This window comes from Salvelinus sp. IW2-2015, linkage group LG25, assembly GCF_002910315.2.
Source record: "Salvelinus sp. IW2-2015 linkage group LG25, ASM291031v2, whole genome shotgun sequence".
Classification (NCBI taxonomy): Eukaryota; Metazoa; Chordata; class Actinopteri; order Salmoniformes; family Salmonidae; genus Salvelinus; species Salvelinus sp. IW2-2015.
In genome coordinates this window covers 25,590,193-25,604,992 of record NC_036865.1, presented here as the reverse complement: position 1 = coordinate 25,604,992, position 14,800 = coordinate 25,590,193, and the positions used below count along the sequence as shown (strand labels likewise).

Below are 14,800 nucleotides of genomic sequence, written 5' to 3'. Positions count from 1 at the left end.
ACAGAACGCCCATAAAGGACAAGATGCAGTAAGATAGTTGAGTACAGAGTACTACTATCAGTGGGGCAAATAAGTATTTAGTCAGCCACCAATTGTGCAAGTTCGCCACTTAAAAAGATGAGAGGCCTGTAATTTTCCATCATAGGTACAACTTCAACTATGACAGACAAAATGAGGGGAAAAAATACACAAAAAAAGGAAAGGACGACTAAGAACCGCAGAGCCTCAAATAACCATGTGCCCATCTGCGGCACCAGCTTGAATCCGATCCATTGTCCTGGGTGGTGGTCCAAACAGAGGATCCGCTTCAGGAAAGTCGTAATGTTGGCGAGTTGACGTTGCTCTTATATCCAATAGTTCCTCCCGACTGTATGTAATAAAACCTAAGATTACCTGGGGTAACAAATGCAAGAATTAACACACTGCATAGTTTCCTAGGAACGCGAAGCGAGGCAGCCATCTCCGTCGGCGCCGAAAGTCGTTTGTGTCACCCACAAAACCTCAGGGAGACTGTTCCAGTAAATCCATTTTTTTTGTCTTTGTCCAGTTGTGACAGTCTGCCGTAATTTTGTCTCTCCCAGTCAGTAGTGGTGTAAACAGGTTTTTCGCAAATCATCATGTATGGATTGCATCAGCTGATGTGTGATTACACTCAATTCCTCAAAATGGGGCATCATCTAACATGTCAGGTAACCCACTGTGTCTAACCACCTCTGCTCTAAACCTTCAAATTCAACCAACGGTTCTTTCGGTTTTTGAAAACATTTGTTTCTTTCCCCTATTGGTGGTAGCATTGGTCAGACCCTTAAGGAAAACATGTATGGCTCGCCCTCCATATACCTTCTCTTCAAGTACACCATGTTCACGGTTGCTCAAAACAAAGGCTTGTAACTGTAACTTCCTAAGATTGTAGAGTTTCTTAACGCTTCAAATCGTCCTGTTTTCATACCCACTTCTCGTGGATGTTAACGTTTTTGACTATTCATCTTTTTGAGATGCTGATTTGTGTGATTACTTTCACCCCAGGTTTGTCTTTACTACCCTTTACAGCCTGTGTTCTGGTTGGCCTAAGACATCGTTTGTCACTGCTGTCAGAATCTGTTGACTCAAAGCCAGGTAAATGCTGACCAGATGCTTGAAACCCACATTCTTGCGCAACTTAGCCTGAGGGTAGATTAAGGGAACAAAGTGTCCACTTGTTGGCGCCAAGTCTGTTTTTACGACCCTCTCCTGTAATTGTTGAATCTCTTCTTTCAAGGTTTCTGTTCACCAAGAGCTTTCAAACTTTAATGTCCTGTCATGATTCCCCAGAAAGAATTTCTACCCGTTTGTTTCTTCTGCTAAAACAGTTCAAGACCATAGTCTTTGTCAAGAAATTAGACATTCTTTATTTTTCCCATCAGACAGATTCCATCTTTGTCAACAATGACAGAATATTTTTCTCTCGCCTACACTTCTACTTTGAAATGGTTCTTCATATGACTTGTGTTACAACCTGGCTCAAGATTGTAACAAACAATGGGAAACCACACTGAGTAAAGGAATAACAAAATGAATTATTCCATAAATAAGTAAACACTCGCAACAATAATCAGATGATACATGACGGTCAGTAAATTAGGTGTCAACTACAAAGGTATGTATGGAGAGATAATCTCTAGCTGAATGGGGAAACAGTGGCTTTATGCAACAGTTGAGCTTTCACAGGTGTGCCCCATCAGCACTGACAACCCTCCCAGCTCTGCCACCAATCTCCTGCTGGAATAAGCCGCCGCAAACCCATTAGCCCCTCCCTGCTCCGTCTATCACACCCCACCCATAAAAACAGGGACCTCCTATGTCCCTGAAACAAATTCAAAAATGTTTTAACACAAGCAAAAATATACCATACTCCCTGGACATCCAACCACCTAGGTCCACCACTTAACCCACACCTCCAGCAACCATGGCGCCTGGATGCAAATTAAGAAGAGGAGAGAGACCGCGAGAGGAGACCAAACACAGTATTAAACAGGACGGCTAAGGAGAAGGCACACGGGACAACGCATCCGCCAAAAACATTGTCCTCCCCTTAATATTTCATTATCACGCGTATACTGACTGAGTTTAAATGTTTGTTTCTCTAACGACACACGGTAAAACCGTTGCCGGATAAGTGTGGCATCACCAACGTCAATATCATGATTTACCAAATGGGTACGAGAAGGCATGTCTGTAATTAAAGTAGTACAACTCATGACCAAATTCAGAGCTCGGCACAACAAGGAACAGACAAGTGTCSCAGCAGAGTATCCAATCTACCCAGAGACTCTGAATTCTTTAACCATCCTTCTAGGACACCATCTGGGCTAAGCGACTAGGTTGTCAGGGCTAAATCCTGTGCTTTCCTGTAAAACTTCTAGCTGCAAGCATCAACCAAGGCTACCCCTCCTCCCAGTCTCGGTACAACAACTTCAAGGTCTGATGGAACCGCTCCAGGGCTCTCTGACTCTGCATGATATGCGGTCGCAAGATTGTGTCTGATGCGAAGTTGGCTTAACACCTGTGCAAAYGTGAAATTGGAACCTTGATCACTTTTAATAATTTGGGGTATTCTGAAAACAGAAATAAACGGAGTCAATGCCCTAACAATAGACTTGGTTGTTATGATAGAGAGGATAAGCAGCGGGATAACGGRTCACATCACCGTAAGCAGGTAAATATAACCGGCTTTGGAACAAGGCAATGGGCCAACACAATCAATAGTTAAATGCTCGAAGGGTTGGCTTACTACTGGTATTGGGTACAAAGGTGCTGGCTTTAACGTCTGGTTATGCTTCTCAGTCAACTGGCAAAGTTTGATAAATGCTGAGACATCTCTTTTCAGCCAAGTCCAAAAGAAATGACACACAATACGGTCATAGGTCTTCCGAACACCCAAATGACCAGCAATATCCCCATGAGGTCTGCAAAACAAAATCACGTAAGGTATATGGTACCACMATTTTGAATGACAGGGTCACCATGAGGCAGCCATTTTCTCACCAACAATTTGATCCTGTAAGTAGTATCGCTGTACTACACTTGGAACATCATCAGCCAGGAGGACCTGCTCAAACAATCATTTCAAAGTAGGGTCAKCCCACTGTTCTGCTACCAGGTCACTACGGGAAACAGAAAGGAAGGTCCGGCCCACAAGTTTCAGAATAGTCCGCCACCTCGCTGGTCCCTACACCAKACTCCGACACGGAATCAGCGCGGCTCATTGCACGAGTCACGGCACAAGCAGTAAAGACTTTGGGGAAACTCAGCACTTTCATCCGGCACCTCAGATGGGCCGAAGGCATGAAAACCACGAGAGGTGGTTATATATCTCGCCAGACCCGCCCACCGGCAAGGTCATTTCCTAGAATCACCGCCACTCCTTTGACAGGCAATGAGGGACGCACTCCTATCATGACCTCACCTTGTACAAGATCTATGGAGAGCACAGGTTTGTGTAAAGGGACAGACAATATGCAAACCTATCCCTCGGATCAAGACTGTCCTGTATCTGTCTCTGGAGAAAAAGGGAGCACTGACTGAAGAATGAGACTGAAGCACCAGTGTCTCGCAGGACGTTAACTGKGACCCTCGGTTACCCATCAAGGATACTGTTATGAGAATTATGTTCTCAATGTTCATAAACTGAACTTCATTAAACTACTCGGTCTGTTACCAAGAATTTGTAAGGTTCTTGTTGAAATGAAACAGACAGAGGCCAGTCTACAATAGTCAGAATGTTTATTTACTAGAGCTCTGCCCATCCTTACATGTACATTGGTTTATATACCTCTCATTTCGTCATAACTGTCCCTCTAAGACGATGACAATACAGTTCACAAGTCTGCTCCTTCTCATACATTGCCTGCCACCTGTTATACAATCTACTACAAGCCCAAGGTTTCTCCCCTCCCTGGGTGGGGAGACTTCCTTCCCTGTTATCASTTCCACAGTGGTCACAAGTTGTCTGCCACAGTTCCTTGCCTGCTAACAGTCCCTCTTTCTTATGGACAAAAATKATTTATCATTATACAGAGACAGGGTAGAATTCTGTTAGTTGTAGTTCTACGTTAAATGTATACATCATTTAGTCAATATTCATAAAATTCATAACAGATACGTAACCCTCCGTAATGAACAGTGAATAGATGGATGCAATGTCAACCATACCCAATGTTTTTTTTTACTGGTCTTGAGGTGGAACAATTGAATTCCTTAACTTAAAAGCAGGTGCCGCTAATGTGTTAGGCCTAACGGGCGCATTAACCCCAGAAGGCCTAGCTTTAACTAAGGACAGGGCATTMATTTTTTCAATGACCTTTACCACGGCAGAAATTGCAGATTTTGCCATGGTCTGATTTCACATGGGAACCACATTCAACCCTTGAGACAAGATAAGGCGCAGTATTAAAGAATTTAGTCACGAATCTCCCTGGGACCATCACTGCGAAGCGGTTCCCTGAAGTGACCTTTATGCATCAGCACATATTCCTCAGCCAAAACGGCAGCCTCCGTGGYGGTCTGCACCTTGTGCTCATTTGTGTGTGGCAAGGCAGTCAGAGAATCTTTGAACTGCTCCAGCATAACTAAACTGCATAACTGCTCGTAGGTTGTAACATCCAATGAAGTGCACCATTGGTTAAACTGGGTGTGCAAATTCTGTGCGAACTCAACATAGGTCTGTCAACTTTTTTCCAGGTTCTAAACCGCTGGTGATACGCTTCAGGAACTAACTCATAGGTGTGCAACACAGCATCTTTAACTTTGCCATAGTTTTGGCTGTCAGCAACGTAAAGAGCCGAGTAGGCCTCTTGTGCTTCCTCAGTTAGCACACATTGCAACATCWACGTATGGTCGGAGTCAGACCAATTCCTGAAATCTGCTACCCTTTCAAACAGTGAAAAAGAAATTGCGGGATCCTTTTCACTGAATTTCGGCAGGAGCCTCAAGTTTCCAGCCAAGTGGAAGGAAAGTTTAGCACGACCTCCGGAGAAATCMCTGTAACTGTCATTAAGAGATGCCAGMGACCTTACCATCTCTGACCAAATCTAAACAGACTTGTTGCAGTGTCAGTTTGGCACACTCAGGTTCTTGTTTAAGCCTTTCTACCTCCAACACCTTTTGCAAGGCTTGTTGCTGTTTCAGCCTATCATGATCTAGTTGTAGCAACAACCGTTCCTTTTGCTTTTCAGAACGGATTAGGGGCATTTGTAGTGGACCGAAATGTAGCCAAACCAGGAGAAAATTACTCCATTTGAATGCTGGATTCGATCAAGTTGGCCTTTAGTATGGACTTGAACATCTCATCGTCAATCTCAATTCGCAACAATTGGTCTTTAGTATAGCAATCCAGAAGCTCCTCCCTCGGGACTTGAAGAATTCGCCAATGTTAGCCATAGTCTAACAGTAAACCAACTATGGACGAACAACCTGTTCTCGGCCCAATTGGGTTTAAGAAAATAGAAGCACAGTGTCAACCACACGAGAGACAAAAAAACAAATGGAACTTCCTCAACCTATTACTAGCTCAACCCTAGTCTTCATGCAGTTACTGGCGGTGGGTATTTATGTACTTTMGCCCGCTGTGGCAGAAAAAGCTCCCAGCAAGCTGGTTACCCCTCTGAGCCATGGATGTGCTCCCGAGACAACTGCTCCAGCCACGGTCACCAAACAAAAGTAACAAAGAGTTAACACTGCCCAACATGTCATAACGTCGCTAAACCTACCAGGGGAGAAGACAAGTCCAGGTGGTCCGTTCACGCTACCTGAACAATCTCTCACTGCTAACACAGCACAAACACTAACCTGATGTCCCAACAATGARCAAAGCAGGATCTCCAACCGGAACAGGGGATGGAGATAAACTGTGATCCTCTCTCAACTGCAGCACAAACCAACACTACTTCCACACCAACCACAGGTGTGTAACCAAAGAGAGTAGCAACTGGCAGTATCCAAATGTCACATACTTTGTACCTTAGTATATAACTTCCAGTCAAAGTAGTGCCCACAACACAACCCCATAGACAGAAGGGTTAGCCAAACAATAATCACATAGCACTTTACTTTGAAATACCACATTAACCAGTTAGAAAATGCTACTTAACAAATGCAATTCCAGGGAGTAACTCCAGAGGTCCCAGATGAGCCCCCACTTGTTACAACCTGGCTCAAGATTGTAACAATGGGAAACCACACAGTAAAGGAATAACAAAATGAATTTATTCCAKAAATAAAGTAAAAACTCACAACAGTAATCAGGTGAGGCATGAGTCAGTAAATTAGGTGTCAACTGCCAAAGCCACAACAAAACAACCAAAGGTATGCATGGAGAGAGGAMTCTCTTGCTGAATGGGGAAAAAGTGGTTTTATGCCACACCTGAGCTTTCACAGGTGTGCCCMMTCAGCACTGATTACCCTCCCAGCTCCGCCCACCAATCTCCTGCAGGAAGTAAGCACAGCAAAACCCAGAAGAAAGAGCATGGAGGGGCTATCACACTAGACAGTGAATTTAAAATCTCTTTCATGCTCACATCTGGAGGAGCTGTTCCAACCTTTTCCAGAGTGGTTTTCTCACTTAACAATGGCATTACATTAACTTCAACAGTTGTTTTGTCACCAAAGCCCCATATACCACCCACCACTGTGACCTGTGTGCTCTCATCAGCTGGCCCTCGCTACATATTAGTTCGACAGACCCACTGGCTCTAAGTATTTGCTTGGTAAAGCTCCTCCTTATTTCATCTCACTGGTCACGATAGCACGCGCTCCAGCAGGTATATCTCACTGGTCATCCCCAAAGCCAATACCAACTTTGGCTTCCAGTTCTCTGCTGCCAATGACTGGAACAAATTGCTGGAACAAGTTGGAGACTTCAGCTATCTGAGCAGCTTACTGATCGCTGTAGCTGTACACTGCCCATCTGTAAATAGCCCATCCAAMYAACTACCTACCTCATCCCCATATTTTTCTCTTTTTTYCCCTGCTCTTTTGCACACCAGTATTTCTACTTGCACATCCTCATCTGCACATCTATCACTCCAGTGTTAATTGCTAAATTGTAATTACTTTGACCCTATGGCCTATTTATTGCCTTACCTCCTTACTTCATTTGCACACACCATATACAGATCTTCTATTATGTTATTGACTGTATGTTTGTTTATTCCATGTGTAACTCTGTTGTTTTTTCACACTGCTTTATCTTGGCCAGGTCGCAGTTGTAAATGAGAACTTGTTCTCAACTGGCCTACCTGGTTAAATAAAGGTGAAATAAAAATGAAATGTATTTATTTTACCCCAAAGTGTGTGTAACCCCTTTTAAGGACTCAAACCTCTTCTAGAACACAAAACCTCTTCTAGAACACATTGTTTCTGTAGGGCCTGGCTACCCATAACTTATGTCCACTTCAAAAAGCTTGTTGAAGGCTTACATTAACCACACGTGTAAAAATTGCTACTCAACTAGCAGCTCACTTCTATGCAACAAGGTTTCACAAAAAGAAAGGACTCTAACCTTTTAATAGAGAACAAAGGACTTGAACCTTATACATCACAGATACGTATCACTCATTGTACKCACTAATTTTAACCTGATTTTTTTTAAAGAAGAAAAAAAAGTTTTGTTATATTGGTGTTGACTTACCCAGCACTTCTGCCATCAATCAGGAGATTAAGAGTTGACTCCCCAAAGTGGGTTGTGCTCAGCCTTTCTTCTGGATCAACACACAGTTGAGTTTTTCTTGTTGCTGTTTAGACCAATTCATTTCGGGTCACRGCACCAAGTGTTAGCAGTTGATGTTATTCTTCAATAACACAGACCCCAAAACAAATCAGGGGGAGGAAAATATGTTTATTCTTATTCAAAGTGGACAAATCATGCAGMGCGGTAGATGTACATGCTTCCCTGGCCTCAGTGATTCTCCACAGAACAAAGGCRACAGGATGCACTTTATAACCCAGCCCTAGCTGGTGGTTGACCAATTAGAATTCCTTGCAATAAAACTGGGCCAATGGCCAAATAACAAGTATCCTATTTCAGGTTGGACCAATGAGAACATGCCACACGTAGCTATGAGTTTAGGACTGACATTACTAACAGATGTTGAACTGAAAACCAACTATTTCTATTGATGCCCTATTACAGAAAAAACGCTTTTTCCATTGATCGCTAATTCTAGTCCTCTGCGTTGTGCATTTACGTTCAACATATTCTTACAGTGGCTACTTTAAGGATTTTGATTTGTTTAACACTTTTTTTGGTTACTAGGCTCTCAGACCACTGCCAATTAGCTTAATTTGTCACTGCCTGATCAACGAAGAGATTTTGTGATTGATTGTGTTATGGTGTTAAATCTGATTGAAATGTTTGTTTTTAGGAGCTGAACTCATCGTTGGTGGACCGGGACAGAGCAATCTGTGAGAGGAACGAGCTGTTGGAGAAGTACTGCCACGAGGTGAAGGACAAGGCTGAGGCCCAGAAGGAGTTGAGCCAGGCCTGTAAAGATATCGAGGCGGTCCGGGAGGAGAGAGACGTGGCCCGCAAGGAGAGGACAGAAGCTATCATACAGAAAGAACAGCTACTGAGAGAATACTACCAGGCTAGACAGGTAACACACACACACACACACACCTGGGAACAACGCACAAACACCTGTATTAGAGAGAGGACAAAGGTTGTCATACAGGGAGACCAGCTACTGAGAGAGTATTACCTTGCTAGACAGGTAACACACTCGCACCTGGGAACAACACATACACCTTACAGATATAATACACCTATTTACGTATTTAAAAAAATATATATACACTACCGTTCAAAAGTTTGGGGTAACTTAGAAATGTCCTTGTTTTTGAAAGAAAAGCAAAATGTGTCCATTAAATAACATCAAATTGATCAGAAATATAGTGTAGACATTGTTAATGTTGTAAATGACTATTGTAGCTGGAAACGGCAGATTTTTCATGGAATATCTACATAGGCGTACAGAGGCCCATTATCAGCAACCATCACTCCTGTGTTCCAATGACACGTTGTGTTAGCTAATCCACGTTTATAGTTTTAAAAGGCTAATTGATCATTAGAAAACCCTTTTGCAATTATGTTAGCACAGCTGAAAACTGTTGTTCTGATTTAAAGAAGCAATAAAACTCCTTCTTTAGACTAGTTGAGTATCTGGAGCATCAGCATTTGTGCGTTCGATTACAGGCTCAAAATGTCTAGAAACGAATAACTTCCTTCTGAAACTCGTCAGTCTTCTTGTTCTGAGAAATGAAGGCTATTCCATGTGAGAAATTGCCATGAAACTGAAGATCTCGTACAACGCTGTGTACTACTTTAAACTGTCTCTAACCAGAATAGAAAGAGGAGTGGGAGGCTCTGGTGCACAACTGAGCAAGAGGGCAAGCACATTAGTGTGTCTAGTTTGAGAAACAGACGCCTCAAGTCCTCAACTGGCAGCTTCATTAAATAGTACCCGCAAAACACCAGTCTCAACATCAACAGTGAAGAGGCGACTCCGGGATGCTGGCCTTCTAGGCAGAGTTTCTCTGTCCAGTGTCTGTTTTTCCCATCTTAATCTTTTCTTTTTATTGGCCAGTCTGCGATATGGCTTTTTCTTTGAGACTCTGCCTAGAAAGCCAGCATCCCGCAATCGTTTTGCAGGAGAATGTTAGCCTATCTGTCTGCCAATTGAAKCTCAACAGAAGTTGGGTGAYGCAACAGGACAACGACACAAAACACAGAAGTAAATCAACAACAGAATGGCTTCAACAGAAGAAAATACGCCTTCTGGAGTGGCCCAGTCAGAGCCCTGACCTTAACCCAATTGAGATGCTGTGGCATGTCCTCAACAGAGCAGTTCACACAAGATATCCCAAGAATATTGCTGAACTGAAACAGTTTTGTAAAGAGGAATGGTCCAAAATTCATCCTGATCATTGTGCAGGTCTGATCCGCAACTATAGAAAACGTTTGAGGTTATTGCTGCGAAAGGAGGGTCAACCAGTTATTAAATCCAAGGGTTCACATACTCTTCCACCCTGCACTGTGAATGTTTACATAGTGTGTTCAATAAAGACATGATAATTGTTTTGGTTTAAGCGGACTGTTTTGTCTTGTTGTGACCTAGAAGAAGATCAGATCAACTTTTATGACCAATTTATGCAGAAATCCAGGTATTTCCAAAGGGTTCACATCATTTTTATTGCCACTGTGTACACACGCAAGCACACACACACAAATGTTTTCTGAAACACCGGTATGGACAAAGTACATAGGCAATTTTGAATAAAGAAAAAAATACAATCTACCCAGTTATCAACACCATCCCTGCTGCCTGTCAAAAAGTGACAGCTTCCAGCCACAGGTTAGACACATGATGAAGTGACAGCTCCCAGCCACAGGTTAGACACATGGATGAAAGTGACAGCTCCCAGCCACAGGTTAGACACATGATGAAGTGACAGCTCCCAGCCACAGGTTAGACACATGATGAAGTGACAGCTCCCAGCCACGTCATTGAAAATAAGAATTTGTTCTTAACTGACTTGTCTAGTTAAATAAAGGTAAAATACATTTTAAAAAGTCGGGATGCCTAAAGGTTGACTCAGTAAAACGGTTGACTCGGCAGCACCGCAGATATTGAGATGAGCGAGATGCAAGACTTCGCTCTCACACAGTCATACATATGTGCACGGGTTCACGTCACGCAGTTACAGCGTGAAAGCAAGGGCACCAAAACAGCAGAGAAGTTGAGCCTCGCTTCAAACCTCTTAGTTGTTGCGGAAATTGACCCACTATGCTGTTTACTTTCTATGTCATATCGCTGAGTTYACCTTTAAAATATGTGTTAGAAATACCAGTTGGAGGATTTCCTCTGGTTATTTCCTTCTGATTGTGGGAATTCTCCAACTGGGATTACTGAGAAACCTGGAAAGTTTCTGGAAATTTGGGTTTGATCTGTTCAAGTTGCATGTACTGAAAGTGACTGACTAACTGTGTCTCTGTGTCTCCTGTGTGTCCGCTTTTCTCTTGTGTCTGCGTCTCATGTGTGTCTGTGTGTGCGTGTGTCCGYGTCTCCTGTGTGTGACAGAAACAAGATTCTGCCACCCTGGACATAGAGCGTGTCAACAAGGAGATGGAGGTGTTGAGGAAGCAGTACGAAGCCATGTCTCAGGAGCTGAAGGAGGCCACGCAGGAGGCTGAGGTGGCCAAGTGTCGACGTGACTGGGCCTTCCAGGAGAGAGACAAGATAGTGGCAGAGAGAGAGAGCATACGGTGAGTACAGGGGAGAGAGAAGGGGGGCTGGAGAGAGGGAAAAGAAAAGGTGGGGTAGACTCGCTCTTAATTGGTCTTTCTTTGATTCCTTGTATCWTCTCTCCTTGCCCTCTTCTGAAAACACATTGGAGTAAATGGTCAGAGAGGGGGAACCTCRGATCTTCCCCAATGCGTTTCGAGAAGGAAGCAAGGAGAGGGGATGCAAGGAATATTAACAGACTAAACTGTGCTGATGCTTGACGGTCATATCCTGCCCCACCAGGACGCTGTGTGATAACCTGCGTAGGGAGAGGGACCGGGCGGTCAGCGATCTGGCCGACGCCCTGCGTAACCTTGACGACATGAGGAAGCAGAAGAACGACTCGTCACGGGAACTGAAAGAATTCAAGTGAGTCCCTGAGTCTTTATATATATATATACACACACACACACACACACACACACACACACACACACACACACACACACACGCACTTTCAACTTTCTCATCCCCTCTGTATTGATGTGAACATCTCCCTCTACTGGTCAGTGTGTGACTGCCATTTTAAATTCTCTCTGTTTCTTGTGACTTTGAGAGGTTGACCTCCTTCCTTGTGACGAAGAAGAAAATAGTCAGATTTAGACTTTCAAGTCAAAGACCCCCTCTAGGTCTGCCTCATGAGGACATAATGCATCTTAGTGACAGTCAGCCACCGTAGGCCAGTTTCTCCTTCAAACTTTCCTTTACACACTGCAGAAAATGACCTTCCTACCTCTTTTTAGACTTGCTGCACTTGCAGCATCTTTAAATGGTAGGTAGCATAAATGCAACTACAATGAATATATGGATTTGCGTTATTATACGCATCAAAAGCCCCAATGCAAAGTTACACCTCACTTTTCTATTTTCCGATCAGAATTCCTGCAGACTTTAGCCTGCAGACGCTATTCCTACCAGCCTGCAGACGTTAGCCCTACCAGCCTGCAGACGTTAGCCCTACCAGCCTGCAGACGTTAGCCCTACCAGCCTGCAGACACTAGCCCTACCAGCCTGCAGACACTAGCCCTACCAGCCTGCTGACGTTAGCTAGCTAGCCAACCAACCACGGTCAACATGGCTAAGTAGTAAGCCAGAGAACAACACCAACTAGTCTTGCACAGGCAGGAAACCACAGAACACACACAAAAAGAGAGAGCAGAGACTTACCGATTGACGGCTGAGTTGGCTACCAAAGGAGGACCAAGGAGCGATACCCTTCAGAGGGATTGTCAGCTAATCCAATAGCGATATAGTGAGGTAAATCCAAAAAGACAGATTCCAGAGGCAATAATCCATTGGACAACGGAGACAAGGGGAGGAGTCAACAATAAAACAGCGATCGGAGGAAGGCTCCAAGCAGATGGAAATTATCACAACAGCACAGTCAGCTAGCTACTGTAGCGCGCTAATACTAAGCAAAGGTTGAAAAACTCTGGTAGCCTACTACACRGAGATCATGTGGGTAATCTGATTGGTTGTTTACATCACACCTCGTGATTGCAGGATTGTAGCTCAACACTTGTTTTGCGTGGCTAATGTTAGCCAGSTCTGGGATGTCACTTCATGACTTGTGTGCAGAGGCGTCATGCCCATAGGGGGCACAGGGGCACTTGCCCCCTCAGATTTGTCCTGTCTTTTGTTGTTGTAGTGCTACTAGCCACCTAGCAATTTTCTAAAGTTGGCTTTAGCTAGCCCACATATTTTCCCAACCTCATAACTAGCTACCAAGAACCAATTTCAGGCTATCAAGTTAGTTTAGACAAGCTAGCTACTCAATCTTAGCTGGCATGCCTGCTGGCAAGGTTGGTAGACTTTAGAAAAACGAGCAATAACTAAATGTGCTGAATAAGTCTCACATTCTTTGAATGTGTTACCCAGATTTTACCAGAGAAGCAAATGTAGTTTGTTTAATAAAGAACCACCAGTCAGGTGGCCATAGACCGATCAAGAGGTAGGCTTAGATATTTAGGAAATGTGACATCTTTTTTACATAGAAGGTAGCATAATGATTATAGATCTAGATTGCAGGAAAAAGCTTTTTCACGTGTTTGAAAAATGCTCAATTCYCCAACTTCCGGATGTTTCGAAACAACCCCCAGCCGTCCTCACATACTTTGTGATATCACTTCCTGACCTGTGTCTTGTCACTGTGTTCAGAGAGAAGATGGASAGCCAGCTGGACAAGGAGGGAAGGTTCTGTCAGCTGATGGCACACAGCTCCCATGACTCGGCTATCGACACAGACTCTCTGGAGTGGGAGACTGAGGTGGTGGAGTTTGAGAAGGACAGGGTCAGTCTCGAGACGTCAACTACTGTTATCGATTKAATTGAATTATTATTTCCCCATGCGTGGATGTATTATTGATGGCTCAATTGACTGATTTCATACTTTGATAAATTGATTTCCAAATCCTGGTAAATACATTGTCTCTGAACCGATGTATAGAAAACCAGTGTACAGTATATTAAACTTAGATGTTTTCTGCAGGATGACATGGATTTGAAGGCACTTGGGTTTGACATAGCAGAAGGGGTAAATGATCCGTATTTACCAGGAGATTGTGGAATATTTGTGACAAGAGTTGACAGAGGAAGTRTTGCAGATGGAAGGTTAAGGTAATTCTCAGATTTAAAAAAAACATTTCCATCTGTTACTTTTAACATCACTGAACACAACCTGTTCTTTCCTCATCTCCAATAACACGTTTTCACTTCCTGCTTTTCAGAGTGAACGATTGGCTGCTGAAGTTAAATGATGTGAATTTGACCAATAAGGACAGGAAGCAGGTGGTGAACGCGGTGCTTAATGGAGGCGGACTGATCAACATGGTGGTGCGCAGGAGGAAGTCTCTGGGAGGGAGGCTGGTCACCCCCATACACATCAACCTAATCGGACACAAAGGTACCAGCTTTTTTGACAAACTCTTTTTAGAGTCAACGTTGGTAATGAGTGTTCTGGCACCTTCCATATTGAACTCTGCCTTATGATGCATCCCTTTTAATAATGTTCCATCTAGTGGACATGGCTTTTATATCTTTGTCATCTATCCTTCTCTCTAATCCAGACAGCGGTATAGGTCTGGAGAGTGGCGTGTTTGTGACGGCCCTGGTCCAGGGGAGTCCTGCTACCAGGGAGGGATCTCTGACAGTCGGAGACAGACTTATCGCTGTGAGTCCTTCTCCTACACCTCTTTTCATCCTCCACCTCCTCCCACATCTACTCCTCCCACGTCTACTCCTCTTCTTCTCCGCCTCATTCTCCTCCTCCTGTTCTTCTCCTCCTGTTCTTTTTCTAATCCGTTATCTTCCAACCTCTCCCTCCTTTTCCTTCACCTGATTTCACCCCTGTTCCATGTATGTCTAGTTAGTATTAGTATTAGTACGTTAGTATTCGGCTAACCACGGTTTGTCATCATCAGCTGTTCCTTTAGCTCGAAAATCTATCGCCAGTTTTGTACAACGCGACTCAGACCAGAACATAC

The 14,800-nt window shown here is 43.8% G+C and overlaps 1 protein-coding gene and 1 long non-coding RNA gene across 2 annotated transcripts in view; one reads left to right on the top strand and one right to left on the bottom strand.

Moving 5' to 3' along the window:
* LOC111951770 (uncharacterized) overlaps positions 1-7,931 on the bottom strand; it is a 19,665-nt gene extending 11,734 nt beyond the window's left edge. The window contains exon 1 of the long non-coding RNA XR_002875645.2: positions 7,667-7,931. This is a non-coding gene — a long non-coding RNA (uncharacterized lncRNA). The remainder of the gene's footprint in view (positions 1-7,666) is intronic.
* Positions 1-14,800, top strand: part of LOC111951768 (disks large homolog 5-like) — a 118,152-nt gene that overhangs the window by 52,729 nt on the left and 50,623 nt on the right. Inside the window, exons 9-15 of the mRNA XM_070435000.1 lie at positions 8,400-8,630; positions 11,115-11,299; positions 11,562-11,687; positions 13,476-13,608; positions 13,807-13,934; positions 14,045-14,220; positions 14,384-14,487. Of these exons, the coding sequence (XP_070291101.1) occupies positions 8,400-8,630; positions 11,115-11,299; positions 11,562-11,687; positions 13,476-13,608; positions 13,807-13,934; positions 14,045-14,220; positions 14,384-14,487 (1,083 nt within the window). The remainder of the gene's footprint in view (positions 1-8,399; positions 8,631-11,114; positions 11,300-11,561; positions 11,688-13,475; positions 13,609-13,806; positions 13,935-14,044; positions 14,221-14,383; positions 14,488-14,800) is intronic.